The sequence below is a fragment of the Parasteatoda tepidariorum genome, chromosome 4, assembly GCF_982258835.1.
Source record: "Parasteatoda tepidariorum strain Cologne lab strain chromosome 4, Ptep-v5.0, whole genome shotgun sequence".
NCBI classification, from domain to species: Eukaryota; Metazoa; Arthropoda; class Arachnida; order Araneae; family Theridiidae; genus Parasteatoda; species Parasteatoda tepidariorum.
The window spans coordinates 39,453,335-39,479,113 of NC_141758.1; the positions used below are offsets into that span (position 1 = coordinate 39,453,335).

A 25,779-nucleotide genomic window follows, 5' to 3' on the forward strand; every position below is an offset into this window, starting at 1 on the left:
AATCATTAGTGTATTACTTCATTGTTTTTTCTTTTTAAGATTATTTCCAGAAATTTTAAATTTTTTTTTTTTTTAGTTGGGTTTAACAATAAAAAAACGGCTTTTTGTAGTGAATCAGAAAACTGGAAAAATCAGTTATCTGGCATAGCGATGGTCCCGATCGTTCCGGATAATCGGTTCTCTACTGTATTATGCATATAAAATAAAATATGCTTAAATGAAGAGTTTATTGATGAGCTCAGTACTAATTAATGTGAAGTTTTTGACAGTGACACCTGCTGTCTGCTGTGAAAAAAATAATAATATTTTCGAAAAAATTTTAAAATTACCACTCTACCAAAATGTTTATCATGCACTTTTAAAACTTAATTACATTAATTCAAATGAAGCTTTAAAACCCTGAATTGATAAAGTTCAATTTTTTTAATGTGACTTTTTAAAGGATTATTATTGATTAATTATTTTTTTAAAAAGTTCCTATGTTCCAAGTTGAAAGTTCATATAGTAATTTTTAATATCTAAGACTTGTATAACATAAGTTTTTTTAAGTAGCAGTATAATCTTATGCAATTAAAAGTTTCTTAGGTGCCCTTATTCCAAGACAAATTGAACCTTTTTAAAATACAGATCGCTCTCTGTTTAACACACTTATTTAACAACTTTGAAGAGATCATGAAAGATCATCCTTAAACCTTATAAGGTCATTTTTTTTAGTAATGGTGTGTTAAAATATTTTTGAAGTTTATTCATGAAAATGAATTTGATTAGCTTATATTATCGATTTGATTTTCAAGGTCATTTCTTTGGTGAAAAGCTGAGTGGGATCTCCGAAATTAAGCACAAAAAAAAAATCTCTATTTATAAAATGTAACGTAATAGCATGTGATTAAATGAAATATAAGACACAACTGAAAAAAGATCCCCAGTCTCACACTAACATTTACTGCTACCCACATTTTTGCAAATAAAGCCTTTTTTTTTCCAAGCTAAGCTAGAAGATGAGAGAAATGTGAACAATTCATATCATTATTAATGGAATGCGCGATGATTTGTAACAATCAGTTTTGAAAAATTAGTTGCATTTGAACCTTGTTTCTTTAAACTCGCATGTAAAGTAGTTGTCAGGAATTAATATAAACTACTGTTTTTTTTTTTTTTTTTTTTTTTTTTTTTTGTATGGCACTGCTCTACTTACTACACTACTTTGTTTTTAAAAAGTAGAACACTATACTACAGAAAAAGGAGAGATTATAGTACTTTCACTACTTGTTACCACTGATAGTGTCTATCCCAAAATTATTTGAGTGTTAATCCTAAAACTTCTAACAATAATTTTAATATATACATGGTATCCGCGCACCTGGAAAGTCATGAATTTCAATATTGAACAAAATTTGTCATGGATTTAGGTCGCCGATATCTAATTTTTAAAATGGTATCCCCCGCCCCCTCAATTTCAGCATGTTCCAGATATCTGAATTCCTAACAAAATCACTACTCACAGTCCTATTTTATTAGAATATAAAATGTTTTTATCATGTTCTTTCAAAAAATAAAAGAAAAAACATCATTTCTAAAGCAAATTATCTTTTAAACTTCTGTGATTTAAGAATTTTTATTATTTATTTATTTTTTTATCAATTTAAATTTCAAGCTGAAGCAAGCCAATCATTGACGAATTTTTTTTTAATTTGGAAATGAGAGCAGACAGTATTTCTTTCCTTTCTGATGAACAAGAAAGGTATCTTTAGAGTATTATTCTGCATGGAAAAAAAAAATTGCTTTTTTTATTTCTTTTCCAGCTAATTTATTGCTTAACTCTTTCTTAACTCTGTTTTTTAAATTTAAAATCTATAAATATGAGGATGCAGAGTATAACAGTTCTGGTTATAATTATCATTTCAATGAATGTTATTATAATGCTTTTTTTAATTTATTGTTACGTTTTTGTCGGAGAAAATAGTAACTTCTTTAAGTCATGAAAAATTCTTGGAATTAGTCATGGAAAATCATGAAAAGTCATGAATTTGAAAATCTAAAATGTAGCAGATACCCTGTGTATGCTTTTTTCCATAGAAAAAATTAGATAATGTTTCTTCATTTTTTACCCATTGGCAAAATGGGATTTGATGACGAACTCACACTTTTCAACTACAATAATCAAGAGTAATAGTAAACAGTGCACATGTGTCGCCACTGCATGCATTGCTATGGTGACAGCTGCTGTTTGATAATTTTTTTAGAATTCTTTTTTTCATGTTTAATTTTGTTATGCAATAAGTTGGTGAGTTTATTTTTGAGATATGGGACCAGAGAGTTTTCATAAATATTTCTTGAGTTGTGAATAAAAGACAATTTCATCATTTGAACGATATTTTTGTTTTAATTAAGAATCGGAAATTCTAACCTAGGGATAAAAGGATCCATTGTCAACATAACCAATGACTTGCACAAGACTGTAGCAGGGTTGGCAGGTTTTTGACATGTGACAGTTTTTGACGGTTTAAACCATGGTTTAAACCGTCACGTCAAAAACCTCACCGTCAAAAATGTCTAAAATGTCAAAAACCTAGATTCATATGTGAAATTTAATTAATACATAAAATTCATAAATTTTTTATAAAGGATAGTGTTTCTAAATATGTTCTAGAAAAAATAAATTTTAAATTTTGAAGAAACACTTATATTTTGAATAGTAACCAAAATCTTGTACTTTTGAAAGCTCACATCTTTTGTAATATTATGTATTCATTTTCATGTGTTATTGAAAATCTGCAGTGATATTATTAAGAAATTTATTTATAACCAAATTTAGTGTATCAGTGTTTCCCAAAGTGTGGTACGCGTACCCCCAGGGGTACGGGAACAGTTTAGCGGGGTACGCTTTTTATGCGAAATATCTTACAACATATATCAAAATTTCTTATTTAAAAACAAAACTAGCCATGAAAATTTACAATTACGTATTTTTCTATTGGCTATTTTTTGCAGAGTTAACAGTTAATAGTTAGTGGTGTCAACAGCCAGTTGTAATTTTTAACTTATGTGCATTTTTTATAATAAAAAATACATTAATTTTTTTATTAGGGGTACACAGTGCTACGAAAAATTTAGAAAGGGTACACAAAATTCATAAGTTTGGGAAACACTGGTATAGATTATACTAAAAATTAGACATTTTTAAAGATAAACATTAGCAGTTTTGTACATTAGACATCTTTTAAAGAAAAATCTTTTTAATATTCTTTTAAATCTTCTTAAACATTTTTAAAGATAAACATTAGCAGTTTTGTACATTAGACATCTTTTAAAGAAATTTTTCTTTAATATTCTTTTAAATCTTCATTTTAACATAAGACAATGCAAATTTAAGTGCTTTCTGTTAAATACACAGAGTAGTTAGTGTCGATTTACAGTATATTCAGCCTATTCATTTGCTATGCTGAAAATTTAGTTTATCCAAAGACTTGTGAATTTCATTTTGCTGAATACTACAGTCAGTACCGCCTATATGGTCACCCTCTTATAAGGTCACCCCGCTTATATGGTCAATTTTCTAAAGTCCCGTCTAACTTAATAGGAAACACGTGTTAAAGATCACCGCTTATATGGTCATCCTATTTTTCGAGTTACCGGTTATATGGTCAGTTTCCTTTTTTTTTTCTTTTGAAAAAAGATACATTTTAAGAAATTTCTTTAGACAGGAAGACAAGAAAAATGACCTGAAGGTAAACACATTCCTTCGACCCCCGGAGAGAACTGGAATTTCCCCCCTCTATTTCGTCACCCTACCCTCTTTTCTCTTTTGCATTCATTGATGACCTTACCCTCTCCTCATTTGACCACTGGCATTCTTTTCCCCGCCCAAGGGCAAAGGGTCTTTTGATCGTTTGAAGTTATCTCTCAGAGCTTGAAAAGGAGTTGAAGTTGAGAGAAAAGAACATTTTTATTGGATTACTGAACGAATAACATATCCATGCTTTCATTATGGCTTCGAAAAGAAAGAATTTAACAATATCGGAAAAAAATGAATTGGTTGAAAAGTTTAAAAAGTCTAACCTTTCAAAAGCTACTTTTGCCAAAGAAAATTCTATACCGCGAACAACTTTAAACAACATTTTAGCAGCCAAACGTAGCTGTCCAGATGCTTCAATTAGCGACCGAGAAAGAAAACGTCAGCGTGTGTCACCTTATGAGAATGTGGAGAAGGCTCTTCTGTCATGGATCAAATATGCACGATCACAAAATGCTCCTATATCCTGGAATATTCTAAAAGAAAAAGCTTTAGAAATAGCTAAAGAACTAGGAGAATCAAATTTTGTTGCAAGCAATGGCTGGATACAGCGATTCAATGCAAGAAATAACCTATTCTTTAAGAAATTGTGCGGAGAAGCTGCTGATTTTGACAACAGTTCTTTAAAAGAATGGAAAGACATAGTGTTGCGAGATATTCATGAAAGATATGAACCTGCTAACGTGTTCAACGTCGATGAATGTGGACTTTTCTATAGGATCTTACCCGACAGAACCCTTTGCTTCAAAGGAGAAAAATGTGTAGGCGGAAAAAAAAGTAAGGAACGCTTAACAGTTTTGTTATCTGCAAACATGGATGGTTCGGAGAAAATGATTCCTTTGGTGATTGGAAAATTTCTGAAACCGAGATGCATGAAAAATTGTAAATCTTTGCCCCTTTTGTATGATGCCAATTCCAAAGCATGGATGACCCAAACGATCTGGGAAAAAACTCTCAGAAGGTGGGACCTACATTTTTCAAAGAAAAACAGAAAAGTTGCATTGATTGCTGATAACTGCACTGCTCACTGTCCTGTTGAGGGCTTGAAATCGATTGAGCTCGTATTTTTGCCTCCAAACAGCACATGTGTGTTGCAGCCTCTAGATCAAGGCATAATTCAAAGCTTCAAGTCTATGTATAGAAAGCTTCTTCTACGGGATATGATCACCGCCATAGACAAAAAAGAAGAATTTCACGTTTCAGTTTTGAACGCACTGTTCTATATTGACCAAAGCTGGAACATGGTGTCATCGAAAACTATTGAAAATTGTTTCCGTCACGCGGGGTTCCACTGTTCTCCAGACTCTTCGGTATCATTAGAGGACCCTGAGGAAGATCTTCCATTGGCTGAATTGGCAGAAAATCTTCGAAACCGAGGCTATGCAATGCCGGACGTAAATTTGTATTCCCAAGTAGACGTTGATGTCCTCACTAATTGTGAAGCAACTGTGGAAGGCATTGTATCTAATGTCTTAAATCTGAATGCTGAAGGAAGTGACGATGAGGATGATACTGAATGCAATAAAAAGTCTGTATCAACAGCTGATGCTCTTAAGGCTATAGATGACTTAAGGTGTTTTTTTGCAAATTCAGATGCAGCAGATGAACATTTAAAAACTATCAGAGACTTAGAAAAAGTTGTTTTAACAACCAAGAAGAAAAAACAGACAAGCTTATTGGAATATTTTTTTTGAACATGTATATATGCTAAGGTAAAGAATTAAACTTTTCTAAAAGTGTAAAAATTATTCTTGCATTCTTTCTTATTATGCACCTTAATAATTAATTTTTAAACGTTTTTGAAAGTTGAATTATTTGTTTAAGAAATACATTCTGATTCCAGAATATATTCACGCCATATTAACTATACTATATATTTGGTTATCGCATATATGGTCACACCGCTTATATGGTCATAATATTCTGGACCCATGAGCTGACCATATAACCGATACTGACTGTATATAGTTTTGTTGAATATCTAAATATTCAGCTGTTGAATAATTACTTCTTGCTTTCAAGATATGCATTATTTGTATTCTTAATACAAGTGGGGGAAAAAAATTAAGAGGTAAAAATTGTTTTAAAATGATAAGTGTAATAATTATAAATAAATATAATAAACAATATGAATTATATTTATCATTATTCACAAATATAACTACTTTTAAATTCAAATTAACATACTGGATAATAAAGATATTCGGTCTAACATTAAAATTTTTTTTCATACACTTGTATCAAGTTTGTATTTATACAACATAACTTGTAATTTCCTTATAAATATTAGTTATATGTTCCTTATATGTCAAAAATGCATATAAACTTTTAATTTTCTTAAGTATCAGAAAAAAAAAATTTTTTTTTCAAAATATAAATATTTAAAAAAATTTTGTGCAAAATTTTTCTGCACACACATTTGAATATAAATTTCTGAGATTTTAAATCTGTTATTTTACCTTAATTTTAATTAAAAAATATTTCAAAACCTGCTGATTACCTACAGTATAATTAAATTTCAATATAATGCATGGCAACTGTTGGTAGTTTTGAAGTTTATATATTTTCTTGGCAAACTTCAGTTTTTGACATTTTTGACGGGTTTTTGACGGTTTAAACCAGTATTATACCCTTGTCATGTCAAAAACCACTTTTTGACGTCAAAAACCCAACCCTGGACTGTAGACTGTCTTCCACGCAATATAAATGAATCATTCACTATTCATATAAAATTGAAAAAAAAAGGCCAAGCTTTCAAATCATATTTAATGTATGAACTTGTGAATCCGAAACGGATATATGATTCATCTTACAATTTCCTTCAAACACCATTGTACCAATCCGAAAATGTTAATATTGATCTCAATTGGCTGTCCAATGTCTATTCAGTCATCAAAAGAATTTACACTGAATGTGTCTGAGCTGCATTGAAATATCTCTGCGGAATTGTGTACTGAGCAGTTCAGGATTAACAGTTAAAGATGTTCAAGAGGAAATCACAATGCAGTTGCTTTTCCAAAAAAAAAAAAAATTAGACAACAACCGTTTTGCCAATGGGCAACCTGTGATCGCTACACATGTGATCACATTTTTTTTTTAAATTTGAACCACGTCCAAACATATTTTCAGAATTTGCAAAAATGGTCACCGGCTAATACGAAAGTAGCATATCTGGTTAAGTTATCGGTTAAAAAATGCATCTATTTAATAGTTTGGTTAGTTGACAGAATTTTCTGAAGTTTCATTATTTAACATATAGAGTGAATATTTTGTAATATTTGATGATGGAGTTTATTTTCAGCCAAATTAATCATAATTGACTCACAAGACATACCATACCATAAGGGGAGTGTTTTAGTGAGAAATACATAGTGTTCGGATTAATCGTATGGGAACTGGATTCTGTTTTGGGGATGAGGAGATATTTTTTCGAGACATTTCCATTTAATTTTTAATGACTCATTTTGTTGTCGCAGAAAAAAAGAACATTTGTAATCTCTTTTGTTAAACACAAACACTTTTTTTTTTAAACATGAACAGGTTTTTTTTTTCTTAACTTCATGCATCATTTGCCTGAAAAAGATAACCTGTAGTTACCTATGTGCGTGTAATTACCTATATTATGTGCTTATGCTCACCATATTTTTTATAAAATAATTTACTTCTTTTTATCTCTTACTTTTTTTAAACATTTTCCAATGTTCCTTACAATATTGAAATAAATGAATTATAAAGAAGCTTTACAAATCATGTGCTTTTTAAAATCCCTTAAAAGTAATCATAATAAACTTCAAGTTTATAGGCCGTATAAGATTAAGGTCTGGTGATGACAAATTGAATTTTGCTTATTATTAAGGAGGACTTTTAGGAGTCATTTCATTCATAAATTTTAAACATTTATCATTAAAATAAAAATTAAACATTTTATCATTTAATTTACCATTTTATTCTTCTTTGCTATAACTTAAAATTTCTAAAATTTAATTATTTCTCCGAGATACTTTAACATATGGGGTTACCATAAAGCAGCAATTAATCAAAATAGTCTTCTAATTCTTTTTTAAATGCATTCTTCTATTTTTTTTTTATTAATTTATTTTATATATACAATAGAGTCTTGATAATTCGAGTCTCGGTTCTTTGAATTTCCTGTAAATCCGAGCTACTGAAAAAAAGTTAGCTTTGTTTCCAAATAATGACAGGGTGGCCACCCACCTGGTAAACCTTGAAAACCTGGAGTTATCAGAGAATTTTTTTATACTGGAAAAAACCTGAAAAAATCAAGGATATTTGGACAGAAACCTGGAAAAATCAGGGATTTTTTTAAAGAAAAGCTGGAATTTTTTCTTTGTTCTTAATTTTACTAATTTAAATTATTTACTAATTTTCCTAATTAAAATTATTTTACCAACTGTTATACCCACTTTTAGACGAAAATTCATTGCCAAACAGTTGAAATGCCATCAACTTAGCAATACTTTGCTTGCATCAAAATTTGGTTCATTATAACCCTGTTAAACTTCCATGGTTTCTTAAAGAATAGAGAACCTTTCCAGGTCACCTCATTCCCATAAGGTGACCTGGCTAGCACTCTATCCCATGAGTCGAAGATGATAAAATAACATTAAAAAAATATTTTAAATAAAATACTTTATAATATTAACACTTTTCTTGTGATTTTTTTTTTTTTTTTTTTAAATCAGATTTTTTTTTTTTTATTCAAATACATTGTAAAAATTTTATGATTAAAAAAACTTCATAAATCAGGCTAAACTTTCAATCAGCATCCCATGCTAAACTTTATGAAGGAAAAAAAGCATATTGACCTGGAAATTTTAGGATTTTTAACTGGAAAAATCAGGGAAATTTGAAACCCGATTTGAGTGGCCACCCTGAATGACAAACCTCACACAGAACATGTGGCACAATTACTATGATTGATTTTTTGACAATTTCTATGACTGATTGTCGAAAAACGATATTGTACGTTCAACTCTGAAATATGTGAATAGTGTGTTTAATCAAAAAAACGTTCTAAAGTACAATTAACTTGGTGCAGTAATATAATGAATATTGTAATTTTTTTTAATACAGTAAATGTTCCCTGATCCTCTAATGTAAGTAAATTTTCTTTAAATATAATATATTTTTCAGTTAAATACTAAAATTTAAAAATTGCTTTGTTTCCATTTATTGAAATACAGTACAGAACCTCTTATCCGGAAATCAGAAATCCGAAATGAAATTCGATAAATTTTCCTGCCATTTTTAAAACAAACAAAAAATTTCCTCATAAGATTTTAGGATTTTTCTTTCTTTTTTAAAAGATGTTTACCTTACCATCATTTTAGAAATAATCATTAGTTTTTTTTGGTTGGGTTTGACAATAAAAAAAAAACATCTTTTTGTAGCGATTCAGAAAACCGGAAAAATCAGTTATCCAGAATAGCAATCGTTTCGGATAATCGGTTCCCTACTGTATTTATTAAATTTTAAGATATCAATAATTCGAGATGGACTCTGTTCCATCTACCTCAAATTATCAAGACTACTTTATACAGTGTTTTCATTACAGAAAAAAAATGAGAGAGAATTTCTCACCCTTTCTCAAAAACTGGGTGAGATTTCAAAAAGTTAAGTGAGATTTCTAAAAATTAAAAAAAAAAAAAACACGAATAGACTTGGGAAAAAAATATTTCTTTAATTATAATACATTTTTAACATTTTCTAATTTTTAAAGCATTGAATATTTTTGCTGCATTAATACATGGAAAAGGTTCTATATCTACTTTTTCATCAGCTATTCTCATTAGGTTGCTAAAATGCTTATCAGACAATCTGTTACGATATTTTGTCTTAATACGGTTTTGGGTGCTAAATGACCTTGCAACAGATGCTGAACTATTCGGAGTCACTAATTAAATTTGTAGCACTGTGCACACACTTTCCTATCCTCTACATCTGCCTGCATAGGCTTTTGAATTATTTAGGCTATAGAATAATGAAGTTCGTTGAAGTTATTTCCATGTTCATACTTCTTGTTAGGTCTTCCAGCATAATTTTCACATACTTCCAACTCTTACAAATTGCTGTAAATTGTCGATGAGTGAGTTTGGTAATTCATTAACAACTAAAAATAGAGCAATTTTAAACAACTTATTATAAAGGACTCATTTTTTTTCTCAATACTTGTCGTAGCTGTTCTTTTCTAACACATGTCTTTTTCAAAATGGTGAAAGATGAAATTTTTTCCAAAATTCGAGAAATTAGAGCATTTTAAAATTGATTAATAGAGTGCACAAAATTCTCGCGTTAATCAATTTTTAATGCAAGAAAGGAAAAAAATATGCGAGATTCTCGCGTTCTCGCGCTGTAGTGTATATGTATAATAAATTCTTCTATTTTTTTTTATACCTGCCTTATACCAAAGACAATTGTCACTTTATTTTGAAATTGATTTTATTGTAGGTTACCCAAAATCAAGGAATGGGTAGACAAACATGATCCCAAAGCTGCCATGATTCCTTTCAGTGGAGCTTTTGAACATAAAGTTTCAGAAATAGAAGATGCTGAAGAGAAGAAGAAATTCTGCACTGAAGCTGGTGCCAATAGGTACATCATTTATCAATTTATTAAACTTATGGTACAATCTGAAATATTTTATGAATTGTTTGTCTTACAACATTTATAAATTTCAACTGCATTGGGTATCAGTTTCTGTGAAAAATAATTTTTCCAACAATAGAGAAAATTTTTCAAACAAATTTTGTAGCTATAAAACTTCACTTATGTTGTTACATAACCATTTGTATACATGATCTTTTATGTATCTGTTTTAATTATTTATAGGTAATGGCAGGAAGCATTATTGTAATTATAATTTATTGATATATTAATACATAACCTTTGCTAGATCTAAAAAAAAAAATTGTAAATACAAAAATTATGCATCTAGTTGGAGAATATTTTTCAAATATTCCTTGAAGTTGAGACAGCTTTTAGAAAATCCCTATTGATATAATTTTTAGAGTAAGCTTATCGAGTGCCTTGATAGGTAATACTTATAAATTTTAAAAAATGAGTTCGTTTTCAGGTTGCATTAAACCTTCTTTCTCATTTTTATATAGCTTATGTAAATTACTTGGAGAAACAAAAAATTATAACCTTATTTTAACTTGTTTCTGGCTAATTAATTATGTAGAACTCATGATTTTTATAATTCTAGTTTTTGTGTTTGGTCATTATAATCTTCAATAGGTTGACTATTAAACATTTCTCTGTGTCAAAAGTTTTAATATCATTTTATCAAGTATTTCTTTTTGTATTGATAAAATTTATTGTATAGATATTTTATAAATTTTTTCTGTAGTTTTGGAGTATTAAGTATATTTTTAACCAGGGTTTGTTGATTTAAATCAGCTTGATTTAAATCATGATTTAAATCAACTGATTTTTTTTATATATATATTGATTTTAAAAGTTAAAAAACAGTGTTTTAAATTATTGATACTTTTATTATTTTCTTTTCTTAGTTTTGAAATTTATTTTAAATAAATTGCTGCATTAATTAATTTTAGTTAAAGAAATAACTTTCTTTCTTGGTGTGTGTTAAAGTCCAACAACTTTAAAATTGCAAAAAAAAAATTCAAATAAATTTTTTGTTAAAATTTTATTTTTTGATTGAAAAAGCGTGGAATTAAAATCTACATCATATATTTTATTGGTGGAAAATGTATATTTCTAAAGCTTGAGGTTATATTAAAAAGAAATTACCCTAATATGTCAAAAATAGAAAGAATAAAAAAGGCTGATGAATTCAGATATTTTTTTCCTGATATCCTGGCATTCTTCCCTTTCATGATGAACTCAGATATTTTTTTCCTGATATAGTGTCACTCTTCCCTTTCAAAGTCTATTTGAAGCAGTAGAGTTATTAACTGCTAACTGGTATTTTTTTCTTATAATATGTTTGCAGTATCCTTTGATATTATCAGATTTTCCATTAAGAAATTTTGTGGAAAAAAAAATTCCAATAAGTACATTTTTACATAAGTAGTAGTAGTACATAAGTAGATTTTTTAAAAACATTTTTGGGCTTAACTTATCTATTTCGATGTAGGATTAAAAATGAATATTTTAATATAAAAATATATAGATTAAATATTTATTTATTTTTTAATGAATGACTACATTTATAAACACAATCTGTTATATTTATTTCGTCATATTAAAAATCAAGAGAAAAAAAATTTAAATTTTAAATTGAAATTATGGTTTGCTAATTGAAACTTCTTTTAATAGTTGAAGAACCAAACCAAATATACTACAGCTTAGCGGTACATTCACAAATTCAACTTTAGTAAAATTTCACAAAATACTTTTTCTTAAAATTTTATTTTTTTGTCTCATAAGAAACGATAAATCCATATTTTTGTGTTGATTTTTTAATATAATTTTTAATTTTCACAAAATAAGTATCTCGCAGAAAAATCTAGATAGACCCCTGAAGTATTCTTTAAATTCTCTATTTGATCTAGTCTTTAAATTTCAATCATGCATTTGTTTCAAAATGGTTGCTATGCATTTAAAGTTATGTATTATAATAAAAAATTATTTTAGTAAGTTAGAGAGCTTCTAAAATATTGTTATAATATAGTTTTAATATAAATTTAATTTTGATTTAAACATTTATGAAGTTTTTTTAATCATAAAATTTTTACAATGTATTTGAATAAAAATCAAAAAAATCTGATTTTTTTTTTAAAAAAAATCAAAAAAAAATCACAACCCTGTTTTTAACTGATGCTGTAATTTTAAAACTTATAAACTGAATGGTTACATTTTTTTATATTTAGTAACTTAGAAAAGATAATTGTGACTGGATATCGAAGTCTTCAGCTGTGTTACTTCTTCACTGCTGGTAAAGATGAAGTTAAGGCATGGACGATTCAAGTAAGCTTTTTTTTTTTTATCATATTTTTTGGTAAAAAAAAATTTTTGTGCTTAAATGCATGGTTTCTAATTATTTTTAGATATGTGCCCTATTTACAAAACAATTATTTATCAATGTCCTTTAAAAAAGGGGTCTGATATGTTTTTTAGGTATATTACACTGTAGACAAATAATTATAATACTGAGAACAAAGTAATAGAATATTTTTAGTTAGAATGATTTTCTATTACTATTTTTGAAAAATGCATATTTCACATCAAAAATAACATACATTTTAACTTATTCTGTTATATATTTTATTCATCAATTTAGAGTGTTATTTTTATTGTTTTTTTATTTCATGAATATTCACTAAAGAATACAGTGAAACCTCCTGTTATGGACACTCCTGCAAAACGGACGCCTCTAATATGGACATATTTTTAATTCCCCGGGAATCTTCTGTGAGTAAACCATCATGTACATTCTCCGGACAGTCATTTTGGCCCGGAAACGTTATTTTCTATCTCTTCAAACCGGACACTACTTTTTTTAAATTTGAAAAAAAAAAAAACTATTTCTGCTTTAAATCGCAAGGGAAAAAACTCAACTTTTCAGCATGTAAATTTTTTGTCTTATCCATAACTAAAAATATTATTAAGTTCTACTGAATTATGAAGCACTACTGAAGAATCAATCTTTCTCCTGTCACCTTTTCTTATCTTTGTAAAGAAAGGAGAGAAAATGATACTGCTCTCCTTAAATAATTTGGACAGTGACATCTTTTGATGTTTTCATCTGAACCACACAGGTTACGAGACCCCTCAAGTTGAAATTACATCTTAAATGATCTCAACCCTTCTTCCCCATTGAAAATTTCTTTAATTTTCTTATGACTGTATTTCTTTGAAGACTGTATTTAACACAGCTAGGGTGAAAATGAGAACAAAAGTATAATCTTTGAGGTGTTCATATAAATGAAACATTTATTCAGACACTTGAAAGCTGATCGATTGTTAATAATCAACTCCATAGGTCCTCATGATTAACAGGTAGGCATTGCTTTTTTTTCTGTGAATCCTGGGAGGTTTACTTTCAAGAAGGTATTAACCACGTTCTCTATTGTTAAATTTTGCAGCCTTTTGTAATTCATTGTAGTTATGAATAGCTGTTTCAAATTGATTATAAAAATCCAACCACTTGGTAGAATCTCTGTAAAATGTTCCTATTTGCAGAGGAGGTAGATTCATTCTTTTTGATTCAGTTTTAACAACAACAGTTTCGTTTCTATCACTTACAAATCTCTGAATCCTCCCTTTCTATGTCACTATTTTTTCTTGATATTCTTGGCAGGTGGTTATTTTGCTTTCGAACTCCTGTTCAGCAAAAGTGTTTTCCAGTTTTTCATCCAATTGGTTTAATTCCATCATTTTTGCATTTAGTTGCTCACTTAAATCCATTAAAAGTTCTGCTTTTTCAGCATCCTGCGATTCATCTGCTTAACTCGCTTCAATTTTCGATATTAATTTAGTAGTTAGTTGTCTTACCACAGTTCATTTCATTTTTTGATTCCCTAACATTTCTTTCGCAACCATGGTCCTAAACTAATTTATCCAAGTATTCTTCCAAAAGTTTTCATTTCCATAAAAAGTCCCCTATTCCCGGGTTTCGGCACCATGTGCAATTTGTACTCTAAAGATACTTGGATACCCAAAATAAAGATGATTGCGGAGAAACGAACACAACATTTATTTAATAAAGACAGTACAAGAGGGAATAAAAATATAACAAAATATGAGAAAGTAAATAATTGGCACAGCGCCATCTATTGATATAATGTGAATTTTAGACATTATTTAACCCCTATCAAATGATAGGTAGGTGTAAGGGGATGTAAACCTAATGATTGAAACCGACTGAGGACTTTAGCTCCTATTCCGTATCATATGTCTAACTTGAGTATCTATGCTGATAGGAAAATTATATTCATTTATCTGCATCTACATTTAAAATTATGTATTCATATCAAACTTCTTTATATATTCATTTTTTGATTTTTTTAAAGTTTAAATAAATATCCTTGAAGATAGTTATTGTAAATTATTTAATTATTTCTACATCTTTGAAAATATTCTAAAAACAATTTACTGTGTTAAACTTCGTTAATAGGGTACTTCCTGTAAACGAGCAATTTTTTCTGTCCCCAGAATGTCCGCTTAACGGAGGTTTCACTGTATATCTTTACTTGTAAAATATAATTAATCTCCAGCTTTTTTCGTTTAATGATTTTTACCATTTTTAATATATTTTGTACAAATATATTTGGTAAAATTTGTTTCTTCAAATATCATTTTATATCAGTTTGACTTATTAAAATTTTTCTAGGATTCAGTAAAATTTTGGTAGTGTTAAACACTGTTTAACAATTTTAATGTCTTTAAGAAAAGACATAGGTTGCAAAAATATAAGACTTTAAGTATTGCTTTGTACAAGGAAGAAATTGCATGGACTGATCCTATAGGAGCAGATTATCTCGAGGAGCAGCTTTTGAAACGCCATGGGATTAGGCTGAACTTTTCCCGCAGCGACACCTGTCAGCTGAGTTCCCGAAGTGCAACAGTATTCAACAAAAAGTAATGGCAGCGTGGAAGTGAGGGATTCTTTTCTTTTCCCCCTGTTTTTAGAACATTCATTTTCGATTTCTTTGTGGGCCCCCTGATGTACGTCTGTGCATCAGGGAGGCGTGGAGTCTGATTTTTAGAAGGAATATGATGACGATTTTTGAGCATGAGACAAATCCATTTACATCTCTAAAATTGTTCTATAATTTTTAATTTGTGGCCTGTGTGGCTGTAGATAGTGATGTTATGTATTTATACGTTTTTTAATTTTTTTAAAAAAAAGAGTGCTGTCTAACAAATAAAATGTGGTGAGTTTACAAATTTCTGTATTTTTGTTTTATCTGTCTCATGTGTTTTTTAACTCTAGGCAATCCATTCCTTTTCAGCTATTTATTTTTCTTTCAGGTTATTGCGACAACGTAAATTCTTTTTTAAATTATACTTTTGGCCATGTTTCGAATTAAGATGATACGTATCCGTTTACAGGATATTGTTATTCTAGTAATTTGTAATTGTTTCTTCTAAATTAATTCTTAATGGTTCATTCTAAATTAATTATTTAATCTTTTTTACTTATTAAACCTTTTTCCCTAAGCCATTAAGAACACACGTTATTATTTGGTGCCTTAGTACCAGGTGTGAGCTTGAGGATTTTATTTTTTTAAATTTTCATTATAAATGATATATATTTTAAGTAAAATTAAATTTTGGAATGGATTGGACTAATTTTGATAATTTTTTTTTGATAAATATGCTGCAAAATTTATGGCACATGGCATATTAAAATAATACACGTGCATGATTCATATTTCTTCATTCTCTCTTCCTCTGCATTATTGTTGTATCTCTCCAATGATTTTGATAATTTATTGATTGAAATATTTCATTGTTTGAAAGGTAATGCTTAATCGCAATAATTTTAATTAAATGAATGTCTTGTGTGGTTTCAAAAGTAATGAAAATTAAGTGTATATATGTTGAAAAATTAGTATTCTTGATTTTAAGGATTTGTAGTGGATAATTTTAAGCAATAGTTATATGAAAATAGTATTTTAAATGCAGTAGGGCTATACATTTTTAATGACTGTAATACCATTGGTTATATATATATATATATACAGTTTTATGAATATTATATTGATAACAACTTGATTTTTTGTAATTTTATCTGTGATTTTTATCTTGAATATTTTTGAGAATGTATTATATTTCTATAATTTAACACTTATCTAATTTAATGGCAAAATCTAATTTTTCTTTGGCGATTTCGCTGCAACCTTTCAGTGGCAGCAGGGATGCAAATTTAAATTTTTTTCTTAACAATTTAGAGCAAATAGCTATATTAGAGAAATGGGACGACACAAAGAAATGTCTAATTCTTAAATTAAATTTAACAGGAGAGGCATTAAGAGTAGTCAGTGAAGCACACACTGAAAATAACAATGAATTTGAAATAATAGTAAAGATACTTAAAGATAAATTCTTAAAAAAGGCAAATTATGCTGAATTACAAAAAAAGTTTAACACACTTATGCAAGGTCCTAATCAAAGTATAAAAGATCTAATAGATGAGGTGGAGAAAGCTACCAATCAATATTTGGAAATAAATAATAAGAGTAGTGAGGAGACTTTGAATTTGGCTAAAAAAATGAAGGCTCAAAAATTGTTAGATAGTATGAGACCCGATATTCGACTTGAAGTCATGAAAAGGGGAGCCACAAGATTTGAGGAAATAGGCAAAATAGCAAGTGATGTGGAAAATGCTCTCGCAATTAATGAAAATCATGTAAATAATTTAACGAAGACAACAGATGTAGATATTCTATTAAAACATCAGGTAGAAAGTAATCGCAGGATAGAGGAATTAACTCAAAAAATAGAGGATTTAACTAAGAATAAATCTGTAAATAATATTTCAAGAACTAGGAACTTTGTGCAACCTAAAATAACTTGCCATATATGTAATAAATATCACTTAACAACGGAATGTTGGTATTATCCAGGGAAAGATAGTAATAATAGTAATAGAGTAACACCTTATGATAGGAGTCGTAGTAATTTCAGAAGAGGATTCAACAGAAATTTTAGGAATAGGGGTAACAACAGTAGGGACAGAAGACGAAATAATTTAAACTAGTTAATGGTTCTTGTAGCAGGTGGAATGAAACAGGGTTTACAAGAACCAATAACAAATCAAATGAGTTAAAGCTGGATAAAAATACAAAATTGAAAAAGAAGGAAATTTATAAACAAAATGTCAGTCCAAATTATAATAAAAAATATAAGAGTAGGATATTTATAAGTAGTAATATCAAACATAAAAATTTTAATTCAGATAATAATGATAAAAAAAATCAGGTAATAACAAATTCTAACTATAATTCAAATAACAATCAGAGATGTAGAAATGATATAAATAAAAATAATGATGAATTAAAAGACATAAATGAGGAAATAGAATTAAGAAATAAGCATGTTATGACATGTGGTGATATTAACAATTCAGATGCTCTTCCTATTATAATTTTAAAATTTGGAGATTTATTAATACCTGCTTTATTAGACACTGGTGCTAATTTGAGTTTAATTGATCCTGCAACTGTAAATGAGATAAAAGAGAAGACTAAAGTTAATTATTTATCTCGATCAGTAAGAATACATACCTTAGATAACAACACTATACCATACTTATCAGCTATATCCTCAAAATTTAAGATCAAGACTAAATGGTTTAATGGAACCTTCTTTGTAACTCAAAATTCTTGGCATTACAAATATAAAATTATCTTGGGTTATGATTTTATACAGCATAACAAAATTATTTTGGACACACCAAATAGGAAATTAATTATGGGGCATGAGTCATTTGAATTTTTTGAAGATACTCCTCGTGTGATAAATAATTTATGTAATAATGTGCAGATAGATAAAGATAATATTGCTTGTGCACCCGAGAAAATAGTAATTGAGCCTAATACCCAAAAATTAATTAAACTAACTGTATCTCAAGATATAAGCAATTGTAAACAAATATTATTTTCTCCTAATATTAATAAACTAAAGTATACAATTTATGAATCATTAATTGAAATGACTGATAAAAATTTTGCAACTATGATTGAAAATAATACTGACAAAAGAATAATTATAAATAAAGGAACTAAAATTGGTAAAGTATTCGAAATTGAGAAAAATGATATTATGATACCCACAGAGGATGAGCATTTACAAATAAATAATTTAAATTTGGAAGATATTCATAAACTTAGAAAAATAGAAATTAATACCAGTGATTTTGACTTAAAACATTTGAATAAGGATGATGCAGACAAGATGCTCAAAATTTTAATGAATAATGCTGAGGTTTTCTCTAAATCTTATGCTACTCTAGGCTCTACTAACGCCGTTATCCCTGAATTTAAATTATTACACCAATTTCCTATTCAGACTAGACCGTATCCAATTCCTAATATTGCCAAATCATTTGCTAAAAAAGAGATTCAAAAATTGTTGGAAGCAGGCATTATTGAACCTTCATCTTCAAATTATTGTTTTCCGGTTATTTTTGTCAAGAAGAAACCTTTTGTTAATGACCCTAACTTACAAAAATTCCGCATGGTCATTGACTATCGCTTACTAAATTCTGTAACTGAGACTTTTAAAATTTGTTTACCTAAAATAAATGACATTTTACATGACATTTCTGGAAAAGCATTCTACACGGTTTTAGATTTAAAGAGTGCATTTTTTCAACTGCAATTGAAAAAGCAGGATAGAGCCAAACTTGCATTTTGTTGCGAAATTGGAAATTTTCAGCCCACTCGTCTTCCTTTTGGATCTCGTAACAGCACTTCTTATTTCCACAATTTGATTTCAAAGTGTTTAGATGATATAAAAGGGCCTAATGTACAATATTTTTTAGATGACATAGTGATTGCTGCTAATTCAATAGAAGAGATGATTAATTATTTGATTAAAGTCTTTGACAGACTTAAAAAATTTAACTTAACTTTAGATCCTGCAAAAATTCAAATATGTAAATCTGAAATAGTTTATTTAGGTTTTAAACTTCATGCCAATGGTTTTTCCCCAGCTCCGGATAATGTAAAAAAAATTTTAAACTTTCCTATTCCTAAAGATGTCAAGCAAGTACAAACCTTTTTAGGCATGATTAATTATTTTCGTCATTTAATTTATAATTTTGCTGACATTGTTAAACCTATAGTAAATTTAACTAAAAAAAATGTTGAATACAATTGGAATGAAGAATGCCAAAATGCTTTTAAATCTATTTCAGAGCAATTACTACTTACACCTACTTTAAAAAATATTGATGATAGCAAAAAATTTTATATTGTTACTGATGCCTCTAATAATTCTTTATGTGGTATTTTAATGCAAAGAATTGAGGAAAATTTTGTACCTATAGAATTTTACTCCAGACAACTGACTTTTGCAGAGTCCAAATATCCATCAATTAGGCGAGAACTTTTAGCTATTGTTGATTCAGTTAAACATTTCCATCAACATCTTTATGGTAAAGAATTCATTGTTTTAACTGATGCGAAAGCATTAACTTTTCATATTGATTTGCAAAAACAACCAGAGATTGTGAGTAGGTGGCTTATGTATTTACAGGAATTTAATTTTCAAATTAAGCATATAGAAGGTTTAAAAAATCCAGCTGATTATCTATCCAGAGTGCCCATTACAGATGTTGTTGTTAATAATGTAAATATATTTGAAGTGAATGAAAATCTTAAAATGGAGAATATAATTAAATTTCAACAAAATTGTAACAAAACTAAAGAAATATTGGAAAAACTTAGAATCAATGACAAATTCACTTCAAAAAAATTTTTTGTAAATGATAAAGGAATACTTATGATGAGAATTAAACCTCCTAAACATCCTCATAAAACTATTAGTAGAATTTTTATACCCGAATCTCTTAGAGGTGAGGTTCTTAAGGCAGCTCATGCTGCACATTTTGGTACTTTTAAAACATACAATTTAATGAAGAGAAATTATTCCTGGTATGGCATGTTAGCTGATACACAAAATTTTGTGGAATCATGTGATGCTTGTTTGGCAAATAAACCTAAACCAAAAATTACTGAAACTAAATTTATTGAGAAAAGTGATCTCAATGTGGGACAAAGATTGTCAATTGATATTGTAGGAAAATTGCCTAGGTCTATTGACAACAAATTTTTTATTTTAACAATTATTGATAATTATTCAAGATATTTAGAGACCATACCATTAACAAATATAAAATCATCAAACATAATCAGTAGCTTAAATGACTATTTTTCTAAATTTGGGTTAGCTCAAGAAATAATTAGCGATAATGGCACTAATTTCACTTCTGATGAGTTTGTTAACTTTTTAAAATCATTAAATATTGAACATAGAAAAACTTCATTTTATTATCCTTTATCTAATGGTTTACTGGAGAGATCTCACAGAATTTTAAAAGAATCTATAGCTTCAATGTGTCACAATAGTTGGGAGTGGACGAATAAACTTTTATTTTTCAAATTGCATTATAATTCCTCAATAAATGTGGTTACAGGTTATACTCCTGCAGAATTGTTTTTTGGTCGAAATTTAAATCTCCCATTAAATGTAAGTGTTAATGTCAACAATGAAGAAAACCCATCTAATTACATTAAAAAATTAACAGAGCACATTGCAGAGACCAGAGAAATAGTGAGGCTTAATGAGAATAAATATTTTGAACTACATGAGAAATACATAAAGGGTAGACCAACTCCTAATTATGAGTGTAAGGATCTTGTTTATTTAAAAATAAATACTGATGTTCGTTCTTTAGATCCCAAATATGAAGGTCCTTTTGAGGTTACGAAAAAGTTTAGAAATAACAATTACCTAGTACATATAAAAGATGATAGAAGAGACATGTACAAAAAATTTCATGTCAGTAAACTTTTCAAAAAAAAGTCATTAAGAGAGGAACTAAAAAATGACAACTCAATTGAACATGATATCAGCATTGAATATTAAGCTAAATAATGGTTAGAGTGTTTATCATATTTTGTTAGGGTATTGATTTGACAATTTTAACTCAAGGTTTATTTAAATGTAATAAATTCACCACCATTGTTTTGTAATTGTATATGTATGTTATATTATTCGGATACTCACCATTTTTTTATTCACTTAACCACATGCTTCCAAAGAAAGAAATGTGTAAGGCAGCTGAATTTTTTTTTCTTCATTTTTTTTTGCTATTTTAGTGAAGCAATGTTAAACACTGTTTAACAATTTTAATGTCTTTAAGAAAAGACATAGGTTGCAAAAATATAAGACTTTAAGTATTGCTTTGTACAAGGAAGAAATTGCATGGACTGATCCTATAGGAGCAGATTATCTCGAGGAGCAGCTTTTGAAACGCCATGGGATTAGGCTGAACTTTTCCCGCAGCGACACCTGTCAGCTGAGTTCCCGAAGTGCAACAGTATTCAACAAAAAGTAATGGCAGCGTGGAAGTGAGGGATTCTTTTCTTTTCCCCCTGTTTTTAGAACATTCATTTTCGATTTCTTTGTGGGCCCCCTGATGTACGTCTGTGCATCAGGGAGGCGTGGAGTCTGATTTTTAGAAGGAATATGATGACGATTTTTGAGCATGAGACAAATCCATTTACATCTCTAAAATTGTTCTATAATTTTTAATTTGTGGCCTGTGTGGCTGTAGATAGTGATGTTATGTATTTATACGTTTTTTAATTTTTTTAAAAAAAAGAGTGCTGTCTAACAAATAAAATGTGGTGAGTTTACAAATTTCTGTATTTTTGTTTTATCTGTCTCATGTGTTTTTTAACTCTAGGCAATCCATTCCTTTTCAGCTATTTATTTTTCTTTCAGGTTATTGCGACAACGTAAATTCTTTTTTAAATTATACTTTTGGCCATGTTTCGAATTAAGATGATACGTATCCGTTTACAGGATATTGTTATTCTAGTAATTTGTAATTGTTTCTTCTAAATTAATTCTTAATGGTTCATTCTAAATTAATTATTTAATCTTTTTTACTTATTAAACCTTTTTCCCTAAGCCATTAAGAACACACGTTATTAGGTAGTTTCCTAGAATTCGATGTCCACATATTTGTTACTTTTGCATCTTCCACATCAGGCAATCATAAAGTGTAAATATATACATAATTTGAACATTATTTTAAATCAAACAAACCTTATTTTAATTATTCGCATCAAATCTTATTTCTAATTCCCTAAAAACTTGAAACTAAAGATTCTAAACAAAATTAAAAGAACATCATTGTTAAAAAAATTATACTTAATATTAAAAGATATATTGTACTTTATACATCAGACAACCAATCGGTTATAGTGTAAGTAATATGTATAAATAAAACATCATTTTTATTAGATTTTAATTAGTAATTTAATATGTTTTTGAGAGATAATAGATTAGTTACAGCTTATTATTATAATAAAAGGAAATTGAGATTTTTCTTTTAATTTTTTGTGTGCAGAAGGGAACCAAGGCTCCTCAGGCAGCTGGTAGAATTCATACAGATTTTGAAAAGGGTTTTATTATGGCTGAGGTTATGAAATTTGATGACTTTAAAGAAGAAAAAACTGAAGCTGCTGTGAAGGTAAATTGGATGATTATTTTTATCTGTGTAAATTGAATCTGATATGTTTTTTTATCTCTGATACTTGTAAGTTTTTAGTTTTGAAACTGTAAAGTGAACAAAAGGTTATATTCCAACATCAGTAAACCCTCGTGTTAATCCACTCACAAGCAAAGTTGCAAACATTTTCCAAGTGTACCTGGAGTTCTCATGGGTATTCTTTTGGCAATGAAGGTGTATCAGGCTGACAACTGAAGATCACGACCAAACAACTGAGACAGTGTGTATCCAGTAGTCTCATAGACAGCCCTGTGATATACGGGCAGAAACAGCGGTAGCTTCAAGTTCTAATCTTCCTGATTCCTTGACACAAGAAATGGGTTATTCAAAATGGTTGAATTCCCAACTATATCTGCTCTGAGAATTTGACATAATCCTTAAAAATAGCTGAGGTAAAATCCGTTCCTCCGATGTGCCAAATAAGATACCCATTGCTATGCCAAGATTCCCATTGCTATATTCCCTTTTTCTTTATAACACGCCATTTCTAATACAGTCGAACCTCATCAATACGAAATTAGCAGGACTATCATAATTATTCCATGTTAACCATATTTCGTCTTATCCGACACATCATGAAAATAATTATGTACTATTAATATATATTTTGTACAGCATTAATATATGTAAACAATACTATTAAGTTCCAAACAAGTTGAAATATGCATAAAATTCTTAATTACTTTATAAATCTATTTTATTCATTTGCCCATCTGCTACTGCTAACAATGGAGGAAAATAGAAATAGCGTTCCTCAAAATTAATAATTAATACTACATTCTACATGCGTCCTCTCAGTACTGTGTCCAGTAAAATTTCATTTTAAACGTGTAAAATACAATAATAATTGATTGCTGTCTCACGGGACCAAACATGTTTCATGTAAAGCGATGTTTCGCATTAATGAGGTTGGACTGTGTAGAGTGGTCCCATAGAGTCCAATACTGTTTAGTAGTAAATAGAAATTCCTGCCAGCTTGGTCTTATACTTGCAGATTCCTTCATTTCAAGAATAGGCCTTTATATCAGGCAAGTGAATTTGGTTTGTCTTTTCCCTTCATCGCTCCATAGATCTGGTTTCAACATTGTTGGAGCTGTAACGTGGCGTAACACAGAATTTGTTAGACGATAATTCTTCTTTATTCTGGAGCAATGTTGGCAGCTTTCATCCCAAGGTTTCCACAATAATGGGTTAGAATTTTCATACAAAGTTCTCTTGCGATGATGAATTGTTTAAAATTCCCGAGTCTCATCTTCCGGATCACCATTTCTTCTGAACTTGAGTTTAATTTGTTTTTCTTTAACTCCAGCTTAAAATTATTTTCTTGTAAGAAGTAGATTTTGAGGATTAATTCGTCATTGATATCTGCCACATGATGGTAACTGGCACCTCTGAAAGTAATCTTAAAGTGAACTTTTCTGTGAATGTTGATTTTGTCACCAGTCACAGTCCATAGTGTGTGGGGCGAAGGTTGATTAATTTTTCACCTAGTTTCTGTGCTGAATCTGTTACGATAATGGTCATGATGGCCCCAGTTTCAACATACACCATGAAACTCCATAACGAAAAGTCCACTGCCGTCACCACTCAAAAAAGACATTTTTCAGCACTTTTACTCAAAACTTCTCACTTCCAACAACCCTAGGAGGTTTCGAGCAGTTTTTACATACATCAATATACTCTTACAGCTCTAACGTCTTGCTTTCTCTAAAAAGGTATTGATGAGTTTATGAGATTAATAATGCTGTTAAGAAATTGAGCATGCAATTTTATGTATAAGCCAGTTAAAATCATTAAACATATGTTCACTGTATGAACTCAAATTACACCTAATGAATTGTTATGCCAGTTCTTCATCTACATATTTATTTAAAATTACTTAAAATATTTATATACCCTCCCCCTCTGAAAAAGAGAAACTTATAAATATTTGTAATAATAATACCTATAAAAGCTATATATATATATATATAAAGTAATTTGGGCTCCCCCTAGGTAAATTATTGCAGAAGTTCTTTTCTAATAAACTATATTGAGGAATTTTGTAACTCTTGGGATGATCAAGATTTTTTTGAATTCTTGTATTTAAATAATATTTTAAAAAACATTCTTCTTATTTTAATAGGCTGCTGGAAAATATCGGCAACAAGGTAGAAATTACATTGTAGAAGATGGAGATATAATACTATTTAAATTTAATGCAGGTGCAGGTCTGCAAGCAAAGAAAAAGTGATGTAAATTGCAATACTCAGATCTAATAAATTCTTGTATTTATTATTATGTGTATTCATTGAACATATACACATGTCTGTAACTAGTCAACAAATAGATCAGTTGCAGAAATAATTTTAGTCTTAAAATATTGATTTCAGATAAAAGTGCTCTTTAAACAAATTTTCTGAAATTTCTAGGATGTCGAAATAAAATAATTCTAACTAGAATTAGCTATACAAATAAAAAAGATATCGCATAGATCCTCTCTGACACTAAGTAACTTAGGATATTAGGTATGCAACTTAATGAATAAGGATAATATTTTTTTGATGTATTTTTATTTTTCAATTAAATTGCTGGGAGATTACTCAGATATATAGATCTACAACAATGATTAAAATGTCTTAATCTTAACAGGGTTCTTGCTGTCCTAAAATGTCCTAAAAAAGTGCTAAAATTTTCCCCCAACTTTTTTAGGGCCTAAAAAGTGCTAAAAAAGTGCTAAATATTTTTTATTTTGGCGTTTTGAATCTTT

The 25,779-nt window shown here is 28.9% G+C and overlaps 1 protein-coding gene across 2 annotated transcripts in view; it reads left to right on the forward strand.

The window, feature by feature from the left end:
- Positions 1-25,307, forward strand: part of LOC107448640 (obg-like ATPase 1) — a 46,019-nt gene extending 20,712 nt beyond the window's left edge. For both annotated transcript variants that reach the window (XM_016063921.4, XM_016063922.4), the window contains exons 9-12: positions 10,262-10,405; positions 12,649-12,745; positions 22,869-22,991; positions 25,156-25,307. In XM_016063921.4, coding sequence (XP_015919407.1) covers positions 10,262-10,405; positions 12,649-12,745; positions 22,869-22,991; positions 25,156-25,263 — 472 coding nt within the window. In that variant the 3' untranslated portion in view covers positions 25,264-25,307. The remainder of the gene's footprint in view (positions 1-10,261; positions 10,406-12,648; positions 12,746-22,868; positions 22,992-25,155) is intronic.
- The last annotated feature ends 472 nt before the right edge of the window (positions 25,308-25,779 follow it).